The following is a 16965-nucleotide window of genomic DNA, read 5'->3' on the forward strand; positions in this document are numbered from 1 at the left end:
TACATCACTTTGAAGCTTACTTTCGTCTGTCCATCCTTACCTACTCTTACACCTGCTGGCTGTTCGACAGTTGCTCTATGGACTGGGTTGCATGGGTGGGATTGGTGTGATGCGATATTTAACATGGGTTTGGAGGATGCTGGGGAGGGGCTTGGTTCAAGGGATGGGGGAGAGGAGAGGGCTTGGGGAGAGGGGGGGCAGAGAGGACTGATTGGGCATTTAATAGGGGTCTGGGAGAGGTTGTAGGTGGGAGAATTTCTATTGGGTGGATGGTGGGAGTAATGCCCCTCTCTCTGGGGCTGCTGGACTGCTTGTGGAGGGGGTCTCCATTCCCTTCTGGGATTGTAGGATTTCGGCCAGGGTTCCCTGATTTCCTTCTCTCTTCCTGCACTTCTTCCTTGAATCAGCTACCCTCATTCTCTCGCCCCTTGTCATATCCCTCTGATAAAATACCGTTTTGAATTCAGTTGCATGGAATAGTCTGCTCTTCCTGCTAAAAGATCCTCTTTTGTGTTCTCGTGTGAACGATAGAGATAGTGGGGGAATTTTTTTGATGGAGAGTGTTGGTGATGGAGAGAGAGAGAGAGTTTTGGTGATAGAAGGGTGCGAGTGTTGGGGATAAGGGCATGAGGTTGCTGGAGGTTGGTGTGATGCTGAGGGGTGGAGGCAGCACAGGAGGAGTCAGACGTAGGGGCTCTATAAGAAGCAAGGTCATTTGTCCTCCAACACTTTCTTCATAAGTTCATCGCGCCCTTGAAGACTTCCAGCAGATATCACTAAGGAGAAACTCTTCCTCTTGAAGATTTGATTATGGGGAAAATAGTTGATAACAAAAGTCGAGACAGGTGAGAGAAACAAAAGCAAACACAAGCGCCAAAAGGAGTTAAAAAGGAAAAGAAAAAAGGGAATTTATACTTGTTTGGAACGAACGAAAATCTCTGGCATCTTTTCAGAGCAGTTGGTATAATTGCCGATAATTACGAACTACGTGATGCTTGTGTCAAGTGGCCTCAGGTCCGGGGCGCCCCGGTGAGGTACCCCTCTCCACCTCCACCCTCTCCACCTCCACCCTCTCTACCTCCACCCTCTCCACCTCCACCCTCTCCACCTCCACCCTCTCCACCTCCACCCTCTCCACCTCCACCCTCTCCACCTCCACCCTCTCCACCTCCACCCTCTTCCTCCACCCTCTCCACCTCCACCCTCTCCACCTCCACCCTCTCCACCTCCACCCTCTCTACCTCCACCCTCTCTACCTCCACCCTCTCTACCTCCACCCTCTCTACCTCCACCCTCTCTACCTCCACCCTCTCTACCTCCACCCTCTCCACCTCCACCCTCTCCACCTCCACCCTCTCTACCTCCACCCTCTCTACCTCCACCCTCTCTACCTCCACCCTCTCCACCTCCACCCTCTCCACCTCCACCCTCTCTACCTCCACCCTCCCCACCTCCACCCTCTCTACCTCCACCCTCTCTACCTCCACCCTCTCTACCTCCACCCTCTCTACCTCCACCCTCTCCACCTCCACCCTCTCCACCTCCACCCTCTCTACCTCCACCCTCCACACCTCCACCCTCTCTACCTCCACCCTCTCTACCTCCACCCTCTCTACCTCCACCCTCTCTACCTCCACCCTCTCTACCTCCACCCTCTCCACCTCCACCCTCTCTACCTCCACCCTCTCCACCTCCACCCTCTCTACCTCCACCCTCTCTACCTCCACCCTCTCTACCTCCACCCTCTCTACCTCCACCCTCTCCACCTCCACCCTCTCTACCTCCACCCTCTCTACCTCCACCCTCTCCACCTCCACCCTCGCTACCTCCACGCTCTCCACCTCCACCCTCTCTACCTCCACCCTCTCTACCTCCACCCTCTCCGCCTCCACCCTCTCTATCTCCACCCTCTCTACTTCCACCCTCTCCACTTCCACCCTCTCTACCTCCACCCTCTCCACCTCCACCCTCTCTACCTCCACCCTCCCCACCTCCACCCTCTCTACCTCCACCCTCTCCACCTCCACCCTCTCTACCTCCACCCTCTCTACCTCCACCCTCTCTACCTCCACCCTCTCTACCTCCACCATCTCCACCTCCACCCTCTCTACCTCCACCCTCTCTACCTCCACCCTCTCTACCTCCACCCTCTCCACCTCCACCCTCTCCACCTCCACCCTCTCTACCTCCACCCTCTCTACCTCCACCCTCTCCACCTCCACCCTCTCCACCTCCACCCTCTCCACCTCCACCCTCTCTACCTCCACCCTCTCCACCTCCACCCTCTCTACCTCCACCCTCTCTACCTCCACCCTCTCCACCTCCACCCTCTCTACCTCCACCCTCTCTACCTCCACCCTCTCTACCTCCACCCTCTCTACCTCCACCCTCTCTACCTCCACCCTCTCCACCTCCACCCTCTCTACCTCCACCCTCTCTACCTCCACCCTCTCTACCTCCACCCTCTCCACCTCCACCCTATCTACCTCCACCCTCTCTACCTCCACCCTCTCCACCTCCACCCTCTCTAACTCCACCCTCTCCACCTCCACCCTCTCTATCTCCACCATCTCTACCTCCACCTTCTCTACCTCCACCCTCTCTACCTCCACCCTCTCCACCTTCCCCCCCCCCCCCACAGGATATTGACACCTCCCAACATTTCCTTAACTCATTTGAAAGTCTTGCTTCCATCTGTGTCCTTGCTTTTTCTCCTCTAACTTTAAATGGAGGAAAAAAAGAGTTAGGAAAGGAGAATGTCAATGGGCAGCAAAGGAGACTAAAGACACTCCAAGAAGACACCATAAGTGGTAACAGCCGTCAAATCAAACAGGTAGTTTGTGACTGAACAATGGGGGGAATACGACCACAAAAGATATACACACAAATACCTAAAAGCTCATTGAGAGAGAAAAACAATGGCACATTATTGTAATAACAGAGACAAAACTGATGCGTGTTAGAGAGAATGTATTCATTACAATCGAAAACCAGGTTATATAGTGGAAGGTTGTGGTCTTTAATAGAGGGTTTTTTACTTCCTTGCTCTCCCACAACCTCCTGCCCCCACAACCCCCTGCCCCACAACCCCCTGTCCCACAACCCCCTGTCCCACAACCCCCTGTCCCACAACCCCCCCTGCCCTACAACCCCCTGCCCCTCAACCCCCTGCCCCACAACCCCCTGCCCCACAACCTCCTGCCCCATAACCTCCTGCCCCACAACCCCCTGCCCCACAACCCCCTGCCCCACAACCCCCTGCCCCACAACCTCCTGCCCCATAACCTCCTGCCCCACAACCTCCTGCCCCACAACCTCCTGCCCCACAACCCCCTGCCCCACAACCCCCTCCCCCACCACGCACCTTTGGCCTGTACCTCCACACCTGACCACAACTTCCTCTCAACACACAAGGTAATAACCTCCGTATTCTCGTCCATACCTGTGGCAGCTAATTCCCCTCCCTCCCTCCCCTCCCTCCCCTCCCTCCCCTCCCTCCCCTCTCTCCCCTCCCTCCCCTCCCTCCCCCCCTCTCCCTCCCCCCTTAGCATCACCTCTTCCCCGTCTTCTCCTCCCTCCCTTTACCCTCCCCCCCACTGCTGGTACCTTCCATTCCCTCTCCCCTCTTCCTACCCCTGGCATCATCTCCCCTTCTCCCTCTCCACCACTGGCATCACCACCACCCTCTTCAGTCACTGGTCGCAATATAAAATGCGACCAGTGTTTTTTTCATTAAAAAACTGACTTATGAATGGGATAAAAATCACGCACACATACACACACACACACTCACACACACACACACACACACACACACACACACACACACACACACACACACACACACACACACACACACACACACACGGCTTGAAGTTTGAAAAAGTTCAGGGGTATGCCACTAGGCTAGTCCCAGAACTAAGAGGCATGAGTTACGAGGAAAGGCTGCGGGAAATGAACCTGACGACACTGGAAGGCAAAAGAGTAAGGAGGAGACATGATCACTACCTACAAAATCCTCAGGGGAATTGACAGGGGTAGATGAGGATACACTGTTTAACACGGGAGATACGCGAACAAGGGGACACAAGTGGAAAATGAATATCCAAATGAACCACAGGGACGTTAGAAAGAATTTTCAGTGTCAGAGTAGTTAACAAATGGAATGCATTAGGCAGTGATGTGGTGGAGGCTGACTCCATACACAGTTTCAAATGCAGATATGATAGAGCCCAGTAGGCTCAGGAATCTGTACACCAGTTGATTGACAGTTGAGAGGCGGGACCAAAGAGCCAGAGCTCAACCCCCGCAAACACAATTAGATAAACTAGGTGGATACACACACACGGGCACACGCTCACGCACTCACACCTGTTTATATATATATATATATATATATATATATATATATATATATATATATATATATATATATATATATATATATATATATATATCCAACCAAACTCAGTTATGTCTTTGTTCAAACTGTATTCCGCCCACACATAGGTTAAAAAGTTGGACCGATTTAAATAACAATAATTATTATTACTAACAATATGTCAGTAATTAATTTAGATTATAAATTGCACTTGGGCCTGATCCCTGCTCCTTCGATCCGACCTTCAAACGTCAAACTACTCAAACAGCTCGTCAACACTATCCTGATTGACAGCTCTCTCAGTCATGTGACCAGTCATGTGACTCTCTCAGTCAACTGGCCAGGCCACCAGTTGATGACAGTCTTGGTGTAGAGGTCTCTTGGTCACCACCAGCTAGGAGACTTCTACATAGGTCTCCTGGTCTCTAGCTAGGAGACCTCTACATAGGTCTCCAGGTCTCCACCAGGAGACCTCACGTTTGCACGTATTTCTGTGTTTTTTATTCACGTACTCAAATCCTTTCCACTGAAAATATGCTGAAAAAGAATGAGAGAAATGCTGAAAAAAATAGGCCATTTTAAAAGCCATGTTGTGAGTCCTTATTAATCTATGCTTCCCAGGATGTATACGAATGGTTCTTGCGATTATCAATGCAAACCATTTTTGCACCGTAAACGCTAAGCTAATTGCCGATAATTCGATTAAAAGTGATCAATCTAGATATAAGAATCCCATTATCACCAGCCTTATTACGCACGTACATACCTATTTTTATTTTAAATTCCTTACCAATCTTTATTCTCAGGTCTTTGCATTCAATTTTCGCAATTCCAATTTTTTCCAGTTGGAATCTTGTAAATCAATTATCGTTCCATGCCTCAGAGTATATACACATTTAACCAGCATTAAACTGCATCTGCCAGTCTGTCGTCCGCACTGAATGTGTAACTAAAGCTGTTTGTACAAATTGTTATTCTCCTGTCTTCCTTTCCCGTCCTGTTTTGACAGCATCCGCAAATCTTCTAAGATTTTCCAACATTCCTTATCCACCGCCCTGTCCACCGCCCTGTCCACCAACCTGTCCACCGCCCTGTCCACCGCCCTGTCCACCGCTCTGTCCACCGCCCTGTCCACCGCCCTGTCCACCGCTCTGTCCACCGCCCTGTCCACCGCCCTGTCCACCGCCCTGTCCACCAACCTGTCCACCGCCCTGTCCACCGCCCTGTCCACCGCCCAGTCCACCGCCCTGTCCACCGCTCTGTCCACCGCCCAGTCCACCGCCCTGTCCACCGCCCTGTCCACCGCCCTGTCCACCGCTCTGTCCACCGCCCTGTCCACCGCCCTGTCCACCAACCTGTCCACCGCCCTGTCCAGCGACCTGTCCACCGCCCTGTCCACCGCCCTGTCCACCAACCTGTCCACCGCCCTGTCCAGCGACCTGTCCACCGCCCTGTCCACCGCCCTGTCCACCAACCTGTCCACCGCCCTGTCCACCAACCTGTCCACCGCCCTGTCCACCGCCCTGTCCACCGCCCTGTCCACCGCCCTGTCCACCGCCCTGTCCACCGCCCTGTCCACCGCTCTGTCCACCGCCCAGTCCACCGCCCTGTCCACCGCCCTGTCCACCGCCCTGTCCACCGCCCTGTCCACCGCCCTGTCCACCAACCTGTCCACCGCCCTGTCCAGCGACCTGTCCACCGCCCTGTCCACCGCCCTGTCCACCGCCCTGTCCACCAACCTGTCCACCGCCCTGTCCACCAACCTGTCCACCGCCCTGTCCACCGCCCTGTCCACCGCCCTGTCCACCGCCCTGTCCAGCGACCTGTCCAGCGACCTGTCCAGCGACCTGTCCACCGCCCTGTCCACCGCCCTGTCCACCGCCCTGTCCACCGCCCTGTCCACCGCCCTGTCCACCGTCCTGTCCACCAACCTGTCCACCAACCTGTCCAGCGACACTGGCCGTCCTCTGTCCCGTAGGCCAGGTGTACGGACAGTACAAAACATGGTCCCTCGACTTCAGGTAATAGACTAACAAGCGGCTTCGGCCTATGCAAATGGCTTAGGCCAGGCAGCTAATCAATCGTCATCAAATCAGCTTCGGCCTATGCCTGCAAACGCCTTATAGGCCGAAGCTGCTTGGCCTATACAAACTACATTGGCCGAAGCTGCTTATCATCAAGCATTAAGAAATCCAGGTAAAATTTCCCGGAATCAAAAAGGTATACACAGAAAAGTTTATCCCCCCTCCCCTGCTTCTTGGTGTATATCACCTGTGAGTTTCCTTAAGTCCTAAGTTAAGTTTAAGACTCGAGTGTGTTTGCTGTGGCTGGTCACAAAGCTATCCTGGTGACAGGACTTATACGTCCCTAAACCAGTCCAAGAGAAACGGTCCTATTTACGCTTCTCTCGTAGCTGACGGCCGCGCCAAAGATTTTTACACACATTCACGACATTCGCCACGCAATACCTGCAATATCGGCGCCCCAGAACGTCTTCATTTCGAATGCTCCGGAGGAACCCAGACTAATGCCTGAAACTAATCCGAGAGAGAGATCCACACACGGCATACTGATTCGCTAAATAAGGTACCCGGGTTATTCCGTGCGGTGAGCCCGTGGCCGATCCGGTATGAGACCAGTTGTGATCAATGGCTGAAGAGTTGGATCATTTAGTGCACTCTGGACAGTATCCACACCTCTCCCCTCACTTTGGACAGTATCCACACCTCTCCCCTCACTCTGAACAGTATCCACACCTCTCCTCTCACTCTGGACAATATCCACACCTCTCCCCTCACTCTGCACAGTATCCACACCTCTCCCCTCACTCTAGACAGTATCCACACCTCTCTCCCCTCACTCGGGACAGTATCCACACCTCTCCACTCACTCTAGACAGTATCCACACCTCTCCCCTCACTCTAGACAGTATCCACACCTCTCTCCCCATACTCTAGACAGTATCCACACCTCTCCACTCACTCTAGACAGTATCCACACCTCTCCCCTCACTCTAGACAGTGTGCATATGTTTTCCTCTCCCTCTCTCTATCTTCGCAGTGCGTTACCCCTTTGAACACATAAATAGTAAAACTGAAGTCGATACCTGGAATTGGGTATGTATCGTCCGATAATGGGTTCAGGAATTGAAGCCATTGTGTGCCTTTGTAACCCTTTCCACCACAACCACAGGATGGATACAGAGGTGCATTATGAATGACTTAACTAAGAATATTTCGTATTTAACGTGAAATGACTTTAAAAACGTAATGCTAAAGAAAACATTTTAAGAGTCATTCAAATGGGCAAAAATGTAAATAAAGTATTTTACATCAAATTCTAGGACATATAAATCTAAAACTTTTAACAGGGGGGGGGGGGAAGAAGTGGTTTAATTTAGATTTAGAAGAGATATTTGGAAACAATGATTCATGCATTGTGAAGAGAGTGAAACAGGCGGTCAAGGAGCTTCATTGAACTAACAATTCGGTTAGCTTTATGAAGAGTTTAGAAATTTACATGACCGATAATATTTTGGGTGTGAAATGGACTTGACTTATGTAAGCCAGAAGGCTGTCTGCCACGGAGGTCAATTATGACATGAGAGTTGTTATCGTTGTTGTTTAAGATTCGCTACTTGGAACCAAAAGTTCCAAGTAGCACTGGCTATGGTGAGCCCGTGACATGAGAGAGAGAAGAAAATAAAGTAATTGCACCGACCTTTGACTCGGGTTGTAAGATACCATATTGAGCTTATCTTGAGATGATTTCAGGACTTAGCATCCCCGCGGCCCTGTTCTCGACGAGTCCTCCTTTTATGACCTCAAGCTGTTATACATATGTTAGTTTTTGTTTTCGATTTTAAACCTACGGGGGGGGGGGGGAGGGGGACAAAAATATTACTGCGCGTTAATCAGTTCCAAACCTCAATGGAATATATATAAATCTGTTACCGATGCAACACTAACGAATTTGTTTAGAAATAAAAATTAAAGACGCCCTGGACAACGCGGATGATTTTCAGTACCACAGACAACCATAGTTTTTTATTTACATATTTTCTCTAATTGCTACACCGGCCGCGCCTCTCTGGTCTCGCTGCCTATTGCAGGCTCATGAGAAAGACTTGGGGGGTGGACGGTAGAGCGACGGTCTCGCTTCATGCAGGTCGGCGTTCAATCCCCGACCGTCCACAAGTGGTTGGGGCACCATTCCTTTCCCCTCCGTCCCAGCCCTAATCCTTAACCTGACCCCCACCCCTCCTTCCCAGTGCTATATAGTCGTAATGGCTTGGCGCTTTCCCCTGATAGCTCCCGCATGAAAAATAAAAATAATTAGGAATGAGCAGGAAAAAAAAGACTGAAAAGAGGAAATATGGGAGTGGGAAATTTCTTATTCTGAATTATGAATGACTGGGAAGAAATTTAGTGCGATTGGAAATATTAGAAGGAAAATATGATAAGCTGAATACAATCCGCCAATTAAATTAAAACACAATTAACAAACTGAGACATTACACCCAGAAATCACAATAGCGTGATGCATCAAACGAACAAATAAAAAATTGACATTTATTTTGTTCAACTGAGGCATTAATAATTGCTAAAAAACAATACACGAAATTGTTTGTAATTTCACTAAAATTAAAAACACTGATAAAACAGCGCTAATTTAACTTCCCTCACTTAAACCTCAGCGCCCTTCGACGTTACATAAAAACTTACACAGGAAAACACGACTGAGATGGAATACACGAATCACGGTAAGTCAGCACACACGAAATTAAGTAATATTAAGAAATATATAACTTGAGTCAATATCAAATTCCTGTCCTTCTTTTTATCCCTTCAATATTCATTACTCAACACACTCTCCACAGCCTGAGGTTATCAGCACTCTACTCATCACATGAGTCAATGTAATTTGAGTTCTTACAAGACTTGCTACACCTTATTAATTATTTCACCAAACATTAAAGAATATATATATATATATATATATATATATATATATATATATATATATATATATATATATATATATATATATATATATATATATTATTAAATATGACCGAAAAAGTAAGATTAATAATTCTAACACGAATTTTCTCAATCTTTCGTACATTACGCTTCACTGTTGGAGGTAAATCAAAAATCACTTCTCCAAAATTCATTTTTATTTCTAGTCTGACGCGACACGGGCGCGTTTCGTAAAACTTATTACATTTTCAAAGACTTCACAAATACACAACTGATTAGAACGTATCTCTGAATTTATATCTACATTTGAGTGAGGTGGGAAGGGTGATGTGGCATTAACACAAGACAGAACAAGAGGGGATATTAATAGGGTATTAAAAGTATCAACACAAGACAGAACAGAAACAATGGGTATTGAATAGAAGTGTTTGTAGAAAGCCTATTGGTCCATATTTCTTGATGCTTCTATATTGGAGCGGAGTCTTGAGGTGGGTAGAATATAGTTGTGCAATAATTGGCTGTTGATTGCTGGTGTTGACTTCTTGATGTGTAGTGCCTCGCAAACGTCAAGCCGCCTGCTATCGCTGTATCTATCGATGATTTCTGTGTTGTTTACTAGGATTTCTCTGGCGATGGTTTGGTTATGGGAAGAGATTATATGTTCCTTAATGGAGCCCTGTTGCTTATGCATCGTTAAACGCCTAGAAAGAGATGTTGTTGTCTTGCCTATATACTGGGTTTTTTGGAGCTTACAGTCCCCAAGTGGGCATTTGAAGGCATAGACGACATTAGTCTCTTTTAAAGCGTTCTGTTTTGTGTCTGGAGAGTTTCTCATGAGTAGGCTGGCCGTTTTTCTGGTTTTATAGTAAATCGTCAGTTGTATCCTCTGATTTTTGTCTGTAGGGATAACGTTTCTTTTAACAATATCTTTCAGGACCCTTTCCACCGTTTTATGAGCTGTGGAAAAGAAGTTCCTGTAAAATAGTCTAATAGGGGGTATAGGTGTTGTGTTAGTTGTCTCTTCAGAGGTTGCATGGCTTTTCACTTTCCTTCTTATGATGTCTTCGATGAAACCATTGGAGAAGCCGTTATTGACTAGGACCTGCCTTACCCTACAGAGTTCTTCGTCGACTTGCTTCCATTCTGAGCTGTGGCTGAGAGCACGGTCGACGTATGCGTTAACAACACTCCTCTTGTACCTGTCAGGGCAGTCGCTGTTGGCATTTAGGCACATTCCCTGACAGGTACAAGAGGAGTGTTGTTAACGCATACGTCGACCGTGCTCTCAGCCACAGCTCAGAATGGAAGCAAGTCGACGAAGAACTCTGTAGGGTAAGGCAGGTCCTAGTCAATAACGGCTTCTCCAATGGTTTCATCGAAGACATCATAAGAAGGAAAGTGAAAAGCCATGCAACCTCTGAAGAGACAACTAACACAACACCTATACCCCCTATTAGACTATTTTACAGGAACTTCTTTTCCACAGCTCATAAAACGGAGGAAAGGGTCCTGAAAGATATTGTTAATAGAAACGTTATCCCTACAGACAAAAATCAGAAGATACAACTGACGATTTACTATAAAACCAGAAAAACGGCCAGCCTACTCATGAGAAACTCTCCAGACACAAAACAGAACGCTTTAAAAGAGACTAATGTCGTCTATGCCTTCAAATGCCCACTTGGGGACTGTAAGCTCCAAAAAACCCAGTATATAGGCAAGACAACAACATCTCTTTCTAGGCGTTTAACGATGCATAAGCAACAGGGCTCCATTAAGGAACATATAATCTCTTCCCATAACCAAACCATCGCCAGAGAAATCCTAGTAAACAACACAGAAATCATCGATAGATACAGCGATAGCAGGCGGCTTGACGTTTGCGAGGCACTACACATCAAGAAGTCAACACCAGCAATCAACAGCCAATTATTGCACAACTACATTCTACCCACCTCAAGACTCCGCTCCAATATAGAAGCATCAAGAAATATGGACCAATAGGCTTTCTACAAACACTTCTATTCAATACCCATTGTTTCTGTTCTGTCTTGTGTTGATACTTTTAATACCCTATTAATATCCCCTCTTGTTCTGTCTTGTGTTAATGCCACATCACCCTTCCCACCTCACTCAAATGTAGATATAAATTCAGAGATACGTTCTAATCAGTTGTGTATTTGTGAAGTCTTTGAAAATGTAATAAGTTTTACGAAACGCGCCCGTGTCGCGTCAGACTAGAAATAAAAATGAATTTTGGAGAAGTGATTTTTGATTTACCTCCAACAGTGAAGCGTAATGTACGAAAGATTGAGAAAATTCGTGTTAGAATTATTAATCTTACTTTTTCGGTCATATTTAATAATATATATATATATATATATATATATATATATATATATATATATATATATATATATATATATATATATATATATATATATATATATATATATATATAGGGGGGTACCACCACTGGTGCAATTATAGGGACCCACAGCCTCAGAGAAGGGAACACAGAGCATTCAGGGAAAAACTTGCCATTTAACTCTGAATACGAAAGTGTATATAATAAGGTATATATATATATATATATATATATATATATATATATATATATATATATATATATGGTGGAATAGGATCTGTGAGTGAGGAGGAAGGAGCCAGTGGGTGTCTCAGAAGGGAGTCAGTGTCTCAGTGGGAAACCTGTCCATGAGCCTGGTGTTGGACCGCCACCCGTCTGTCGTCTGTCGCGTACCGCCTGTCGCAGTGACTGTCTTCAAGACGACGCCACCCTCCTCCTGCTCCTCCTTCCCTCCTTACACCTCTAACTCCCTCCTTCCTTCCCTCCCTCCCTCCCTCCCTCCCTACCAAGCCCTCGACAATCTAAGCCAATTGTTCCAATGACGGGTTTATTTAAAGGCTAAAAACTAGTCTGGCAGCACTGTCGAAGGATCTGAAATTCATTTGCCGTCTCCATCTGCGTCTTGGTCGTCCGGGGCCGGAAGTTGGCTCCAGATAAGGAGGAGGAGTTATTTGCACAATCGAAATGATTTCTTGGAAGGCGTTAAGACTAATAATTAAATGCTCCTGATGTTTTTAAGAATTGATGTGTATGTTGATGTTTTTTAAGAATTGATGTGTATGTTGATGTTTTTAAGAATTGATGTGTATGTTGATGTTTTTAAGAATTGATGTGTATGTTGATGTTTTTAAGAATTGATGTGTATGTTGATGTTTTTAAGAATTGATGTGTATGTTGATGTTTTTAAGAATTGATGTGTATGTTGATGTTTTTAAGAATTGATGTGTATGTTGATGTTTTTTAAGAATTGATGTGTATGTTGATGTTTTTAAGAATTGATGTGTATGTTGATGTTTTTTAAGAATTGATGTGTTTGTTGTTTTTATTCTTTGGATTGCGGGAGTGTATTTGGTGCGTGTGATTAGATGTGTTTGTATGTCTGTATTGTTTTTTTTGTATTAATGCTTGAGTTCATTGGGAATATCTTTGATGTTCTTAAGGAAACAGCAAGCAAGGAGCATCAGCTGACTTCCTGTTTGGTTCTGGACGCTTGTCTCAATTTCACGTGTTTTTACACCTTGTAACGTGTTCCGAACGTAGATCAAACAAGGAATAAATGATCACTGAATGGCAACAGCCAGAATGACGCTGTTATTATGACTGAGCGCCTTGTGTTGTAGATGCCGACGTCTGCTGCTTGTCCATGAACTTGGGCCCCAGGTGCGGAGTTTTAAGATATAATTGATCTTATCAATACGAGCAAGTCCACCAACATCTTCATGGTGTTGGGGAATGTGATGTATTGACCAGTCAAACCGTATTGGGTCAGTACTAGATATAAGTCTTTCAAAATTTGCTTAAAAATTCCAGAAGTGGTGTGTAACGATGGGGGGGGGGGGGGTGTAATGCCAAGGAAGCCGGTCGGCCGAGCGGACAGCACGCTGGACTTGTGATCCTGGGTTCGATCCCACGCGCCGGCGAGAAACAATGGGCAGAGTTTCTTTCACCCTATGCCCCTGTTACCTAGCAGTAAAATAGGTAACTGGGTGTTAGTCAACTGTCACGGGCTGCTTCCTTGGGGTGGAGGCCTGGTCGAGGACCGGGCCGCGGGGACACTAAAAAGCCCCGAAATCATCTCAAGATAACCTCAAGATAACCTGAAGCCATTACGACTATATCGCACTTGGAAGGGATCAGGATAAGGATTCGGGATGGGACGGGGGAAGTGAAGGAATGGTGCCCATCCACTTGTGTGATGGTCGGTGGGGGATTGAACACCGACCCGCATGCAGCGAGATCGTCGCTCTACCGTCCAGCCCAAGTGGTAACGATGGGACTAACCCTGCGTTTCACATATAGTTTTGCCGGCGCTGCCGTAGAGGAGGTTCGAAATGTGTTGTTTTTTCGACTTTAATTAGTTTCTTGGATGCTTTGCTTGCCGCTAGATTTAACACGTGGCCCCCTTCGTGGTGTGCACAAAAGGTACAGTACTTCATGAAGTACTACATGGTTGAAGTCAGTACTTCATGGTACTGTAGTACCATGAAGTACATCTTCATGGTACTCTCATTTACATCTCCATGTAAACCCAAACATCTCATTTACATCACCATGTAAATGAGATGTTTCGTCCATCCGCATGCGCTCTAGTGTCAACCGGGAAGTTCTATGAGCATAAACGTGGCATGATCTAAGTTAAATAGTTGTAACTTAGTGTGTTATGCACACTAAGTTACGACTATATTGCCTTTGTTCTCTCTCTGTCGTACTTGTAACTTGCTGTCTTCTAACCCCAGGAGAGATGTGCTGCTAGTCTGTGATTAATGCATCACATTCATCTTAAAAAGATAAGAAAAATATACGCTATCTTAGGCGCTATCTTATGTAGTTCACATATGTGCTATCCTACACATGGGAATGTTAACGTTTGGTTTTGACCGTTTATATCATGTCCTTCACAAAACTAATAGTACAAAACATGAATATAGTTGGATCCAACAGTCCAGTTTTGTACGTTTGACCAAATAGTTGCAATGAGTACTGTTATTACTGGAGCATGGGTTAGATCAATGAGCCTTGTAGCAGTCGGCAATTCTTCTCTTGCACGTGTACTGGACTGCTGTCGTCAGCACAAGCTGCTAGAGCTTCCAGAATGAGAAGTAGTTCGTCGAAATTGACATTCCCAAACAAGAAGCTCACTGTCCTGTGGTACGCTCTCTCTCTCTCTCTCTCTCTCTCTCTCTCTCTCTCTCTCTCTCTCTCTCTCTCTCTCTCTCTCTCTCTCTCTCTCTCTCTGTCTCTCTCTCTGTCTCTCTCTCTGTCTCTCTCTCTGTCTCTCTCTCTGTCTCTCTCTCTCTGTCTCTCTCTCTGTCTCTCTCTCTCTGTCTCTCTCTCTGTCTCTCTCTCTCTGTCTCTCTCTCTCATAGCTAAGAACAATAACATGTTGATACCGTCACGTGTGACTGGGCAAGAGAGCTAATTAGCCATTAATATCTTTTAACCAAGAATTTTAACACAATGCATTTTAGTGAAAGTAAACCCGAAGAAAATCTCGTGGGGTTCTCTCTTAGTTTACCCCATTAATAAAGTCTCGTAGGGCGGCCATAAATGCCAATTTATCATAACGTCCCGTGGGATGTCACCTTTAAATGAAGACAAATGTGGATTAGAAGTCAATAATCCTCTCTATTCCGTAACGGAGTGTCTATATAGCTTATCCTATCCCGTCTATCCCTTTTAAGCTTACTGTCCCACGTAAATATATATTATTTGTAAGTTTAATGGATTTTTATTAAGACCGGTAATCGTAGGTAAATGCTTTTCTTGCAGTGTTTATAATTTGTTTCTTCTGTTTGTTTAAGATTAACGTAGGGACTCTGAGAACATTAGTGTTGCCTCTGTGGTCTTAGGAAGACAGATCTGGGGGACACACCTGGGGTACACACCTGGGGGGGACACACCTGGGGCACACACCTGGGGTCAGGAGCGTGTTGTCTACACTGTAAAATTTAGAAGCTCCGGACATGACAAATCGATCTGACACTATAAGCTAACCTAGTTAGTTTTTTTTTTTAATCATGAAGGAATAATTTTAAGATAATTTTATTAGTGATAACAATAAAAATGTTATCAACACCATCATCATTATTATTTTTAATCAGATCATCGTTACCAACATCAGTAAACACAATTCTAGAAATGATGATAACCAACAACTCAATCAAAAACTTGATTCATAAATGGTTGTTCATTTACAATTGTCTTTTGTAAATAATAGTAATAATATATTGAGAGTTTGCATATATATATTTTTTTAATAGCATATAAGACGTAATCATTATAATTCTAGAATTCTAGATTTACGCCAGACTAGAATGTGGTGTCAGGTCGCTATTAGACAATGCCGCCCCCCCCCCTTAGAGTCTAGAGAAGGGGGAGGGGGTGTGGGGGTGGAGAGGGGGGTGTGTGGGGGTGGAGGGGGAGGGGGGTGTGGGGGTGGAGAGAGGGGGGCGGAGTTGCTAAGCCAACGAGCAGCAGTATGAACCACCCTGTAATTAATTTGCCTCGGGGCTAACTGCCTCATTCTAGATTACGTTCTATTAAGCCGGAATGAGATTATATTCGATAATTATTCAATTACGCTCAATTCCCCTCAACCCCCCCCCCCCCCCTCTCCTTCCCATCTTCACCCTCAAGTTGTTTCACTTGGCAATCTCAATCCATTGAGTCAAGGTGTGTTTACTCACCTTGTAGTACTCACACGCTAGTGCCTTTGGTGTGTGTACTCACCACCTAGTTGTACTCACCTAATTGTGCTTGCGGGGGTTGAGCTCTGGCTCTTTGGTCCCGCCTCTCAACTGTCAATCAACAGGTGTGTCTGTGTGTGTGTGTGTGTGTGTGTGTGTGTGTGTGTGTGTGTGTGTGTGTGTGTGTGTGTGTGTGTGTGTGTGTGTGTGTGTGTGTGCCAGTGCTCACACACTGGTGTTACTGAAGAGCAGTTGTTGCTCTTGTTGGTATAGAGCACTTGGTATTGGTGTTGTGTGCCTACAAGTCCCTCACGATCACAATAAAGCCACCGAGGGCGCGACTGTCTGTCTGTCTGTCTGTCTGTCTGTCCCGCGGGCAGTCCGTCAAGAGACAGGTAATTGTGATTTCATTTATGACTGGAACTCTGGGATAAAAAGGGGGACATAAAAAAGAAAGAAAGTGACCAAGGAATGTGATGAGACAGAGGGAGGGTGGTCAGGTTGTAAACACCCAAGGATCAAGTGCTCCAATCACCTTGTTTCTCTCCCTTCCACAGGGTACAGAGAACACAAGTGTGTTTACACCTAGTGGTGCTTGTGGAGGTTGAGCTCCGCTCTTTCGTGTGTGTGTGTGTGAGAGGAGGGGGGGTGTTTGTGTGTGTGTGTGTGTGTGTGTGTGTGTGTGTGTGTGTGTGTGTGTGTGTGTGTGTGTGTGTGTGAGTGTGTGTGTGTGTGTGTGTGTGTGTATGGGGCCTGTTGAACCACCCAATCATTTCCCTCGCTATAATAATCATTGATTATGACAAGATATATATGGGCCCATTCATT

The 16965-nt window shown here is 46.3% G+C and overlaps 1 protein-coding gene across 1 annotated transcript in view; it reads left to right on the forward strand.

Moving 5' to 3' along the window:
* The first annotated feature begins 810 nt into the window (after window positions 1-810).
* LOC123765908 (uncharacterized) overlaps window positions 811-16965 on the forward strand; it is a 28951-nt gene continuing 12796 nt past the window's right edge. The window contains exons 1-2 of the mRNA XM_069336847.1: window positions 811-845; window positions 5391-6402. Of these exons, the coding sequence (XP_069192948.1) occupies window positions 811-845; window positions 5391-6402 (1047 nt within the window). The remainder of the gene's footprint in view (window positions 846-5390; window positions 6403-16965) is intronic.

The sequence above is a fragment of the Procambarus clarkii genome, chromosome 37, assembly GCF_040958095.1.
Source record: "Procambarus clarkii isolate CNS0578487 chromosome 37, FALCON_Pclarkii_2.0, whole genome shotgun sequence".
Lineage (NCBI taxonomy): Eukaryota > Metazoa > Arthropoda > Malacostraca > Decapoda > Cambaridae > Procambarus > Procambarus clarkii.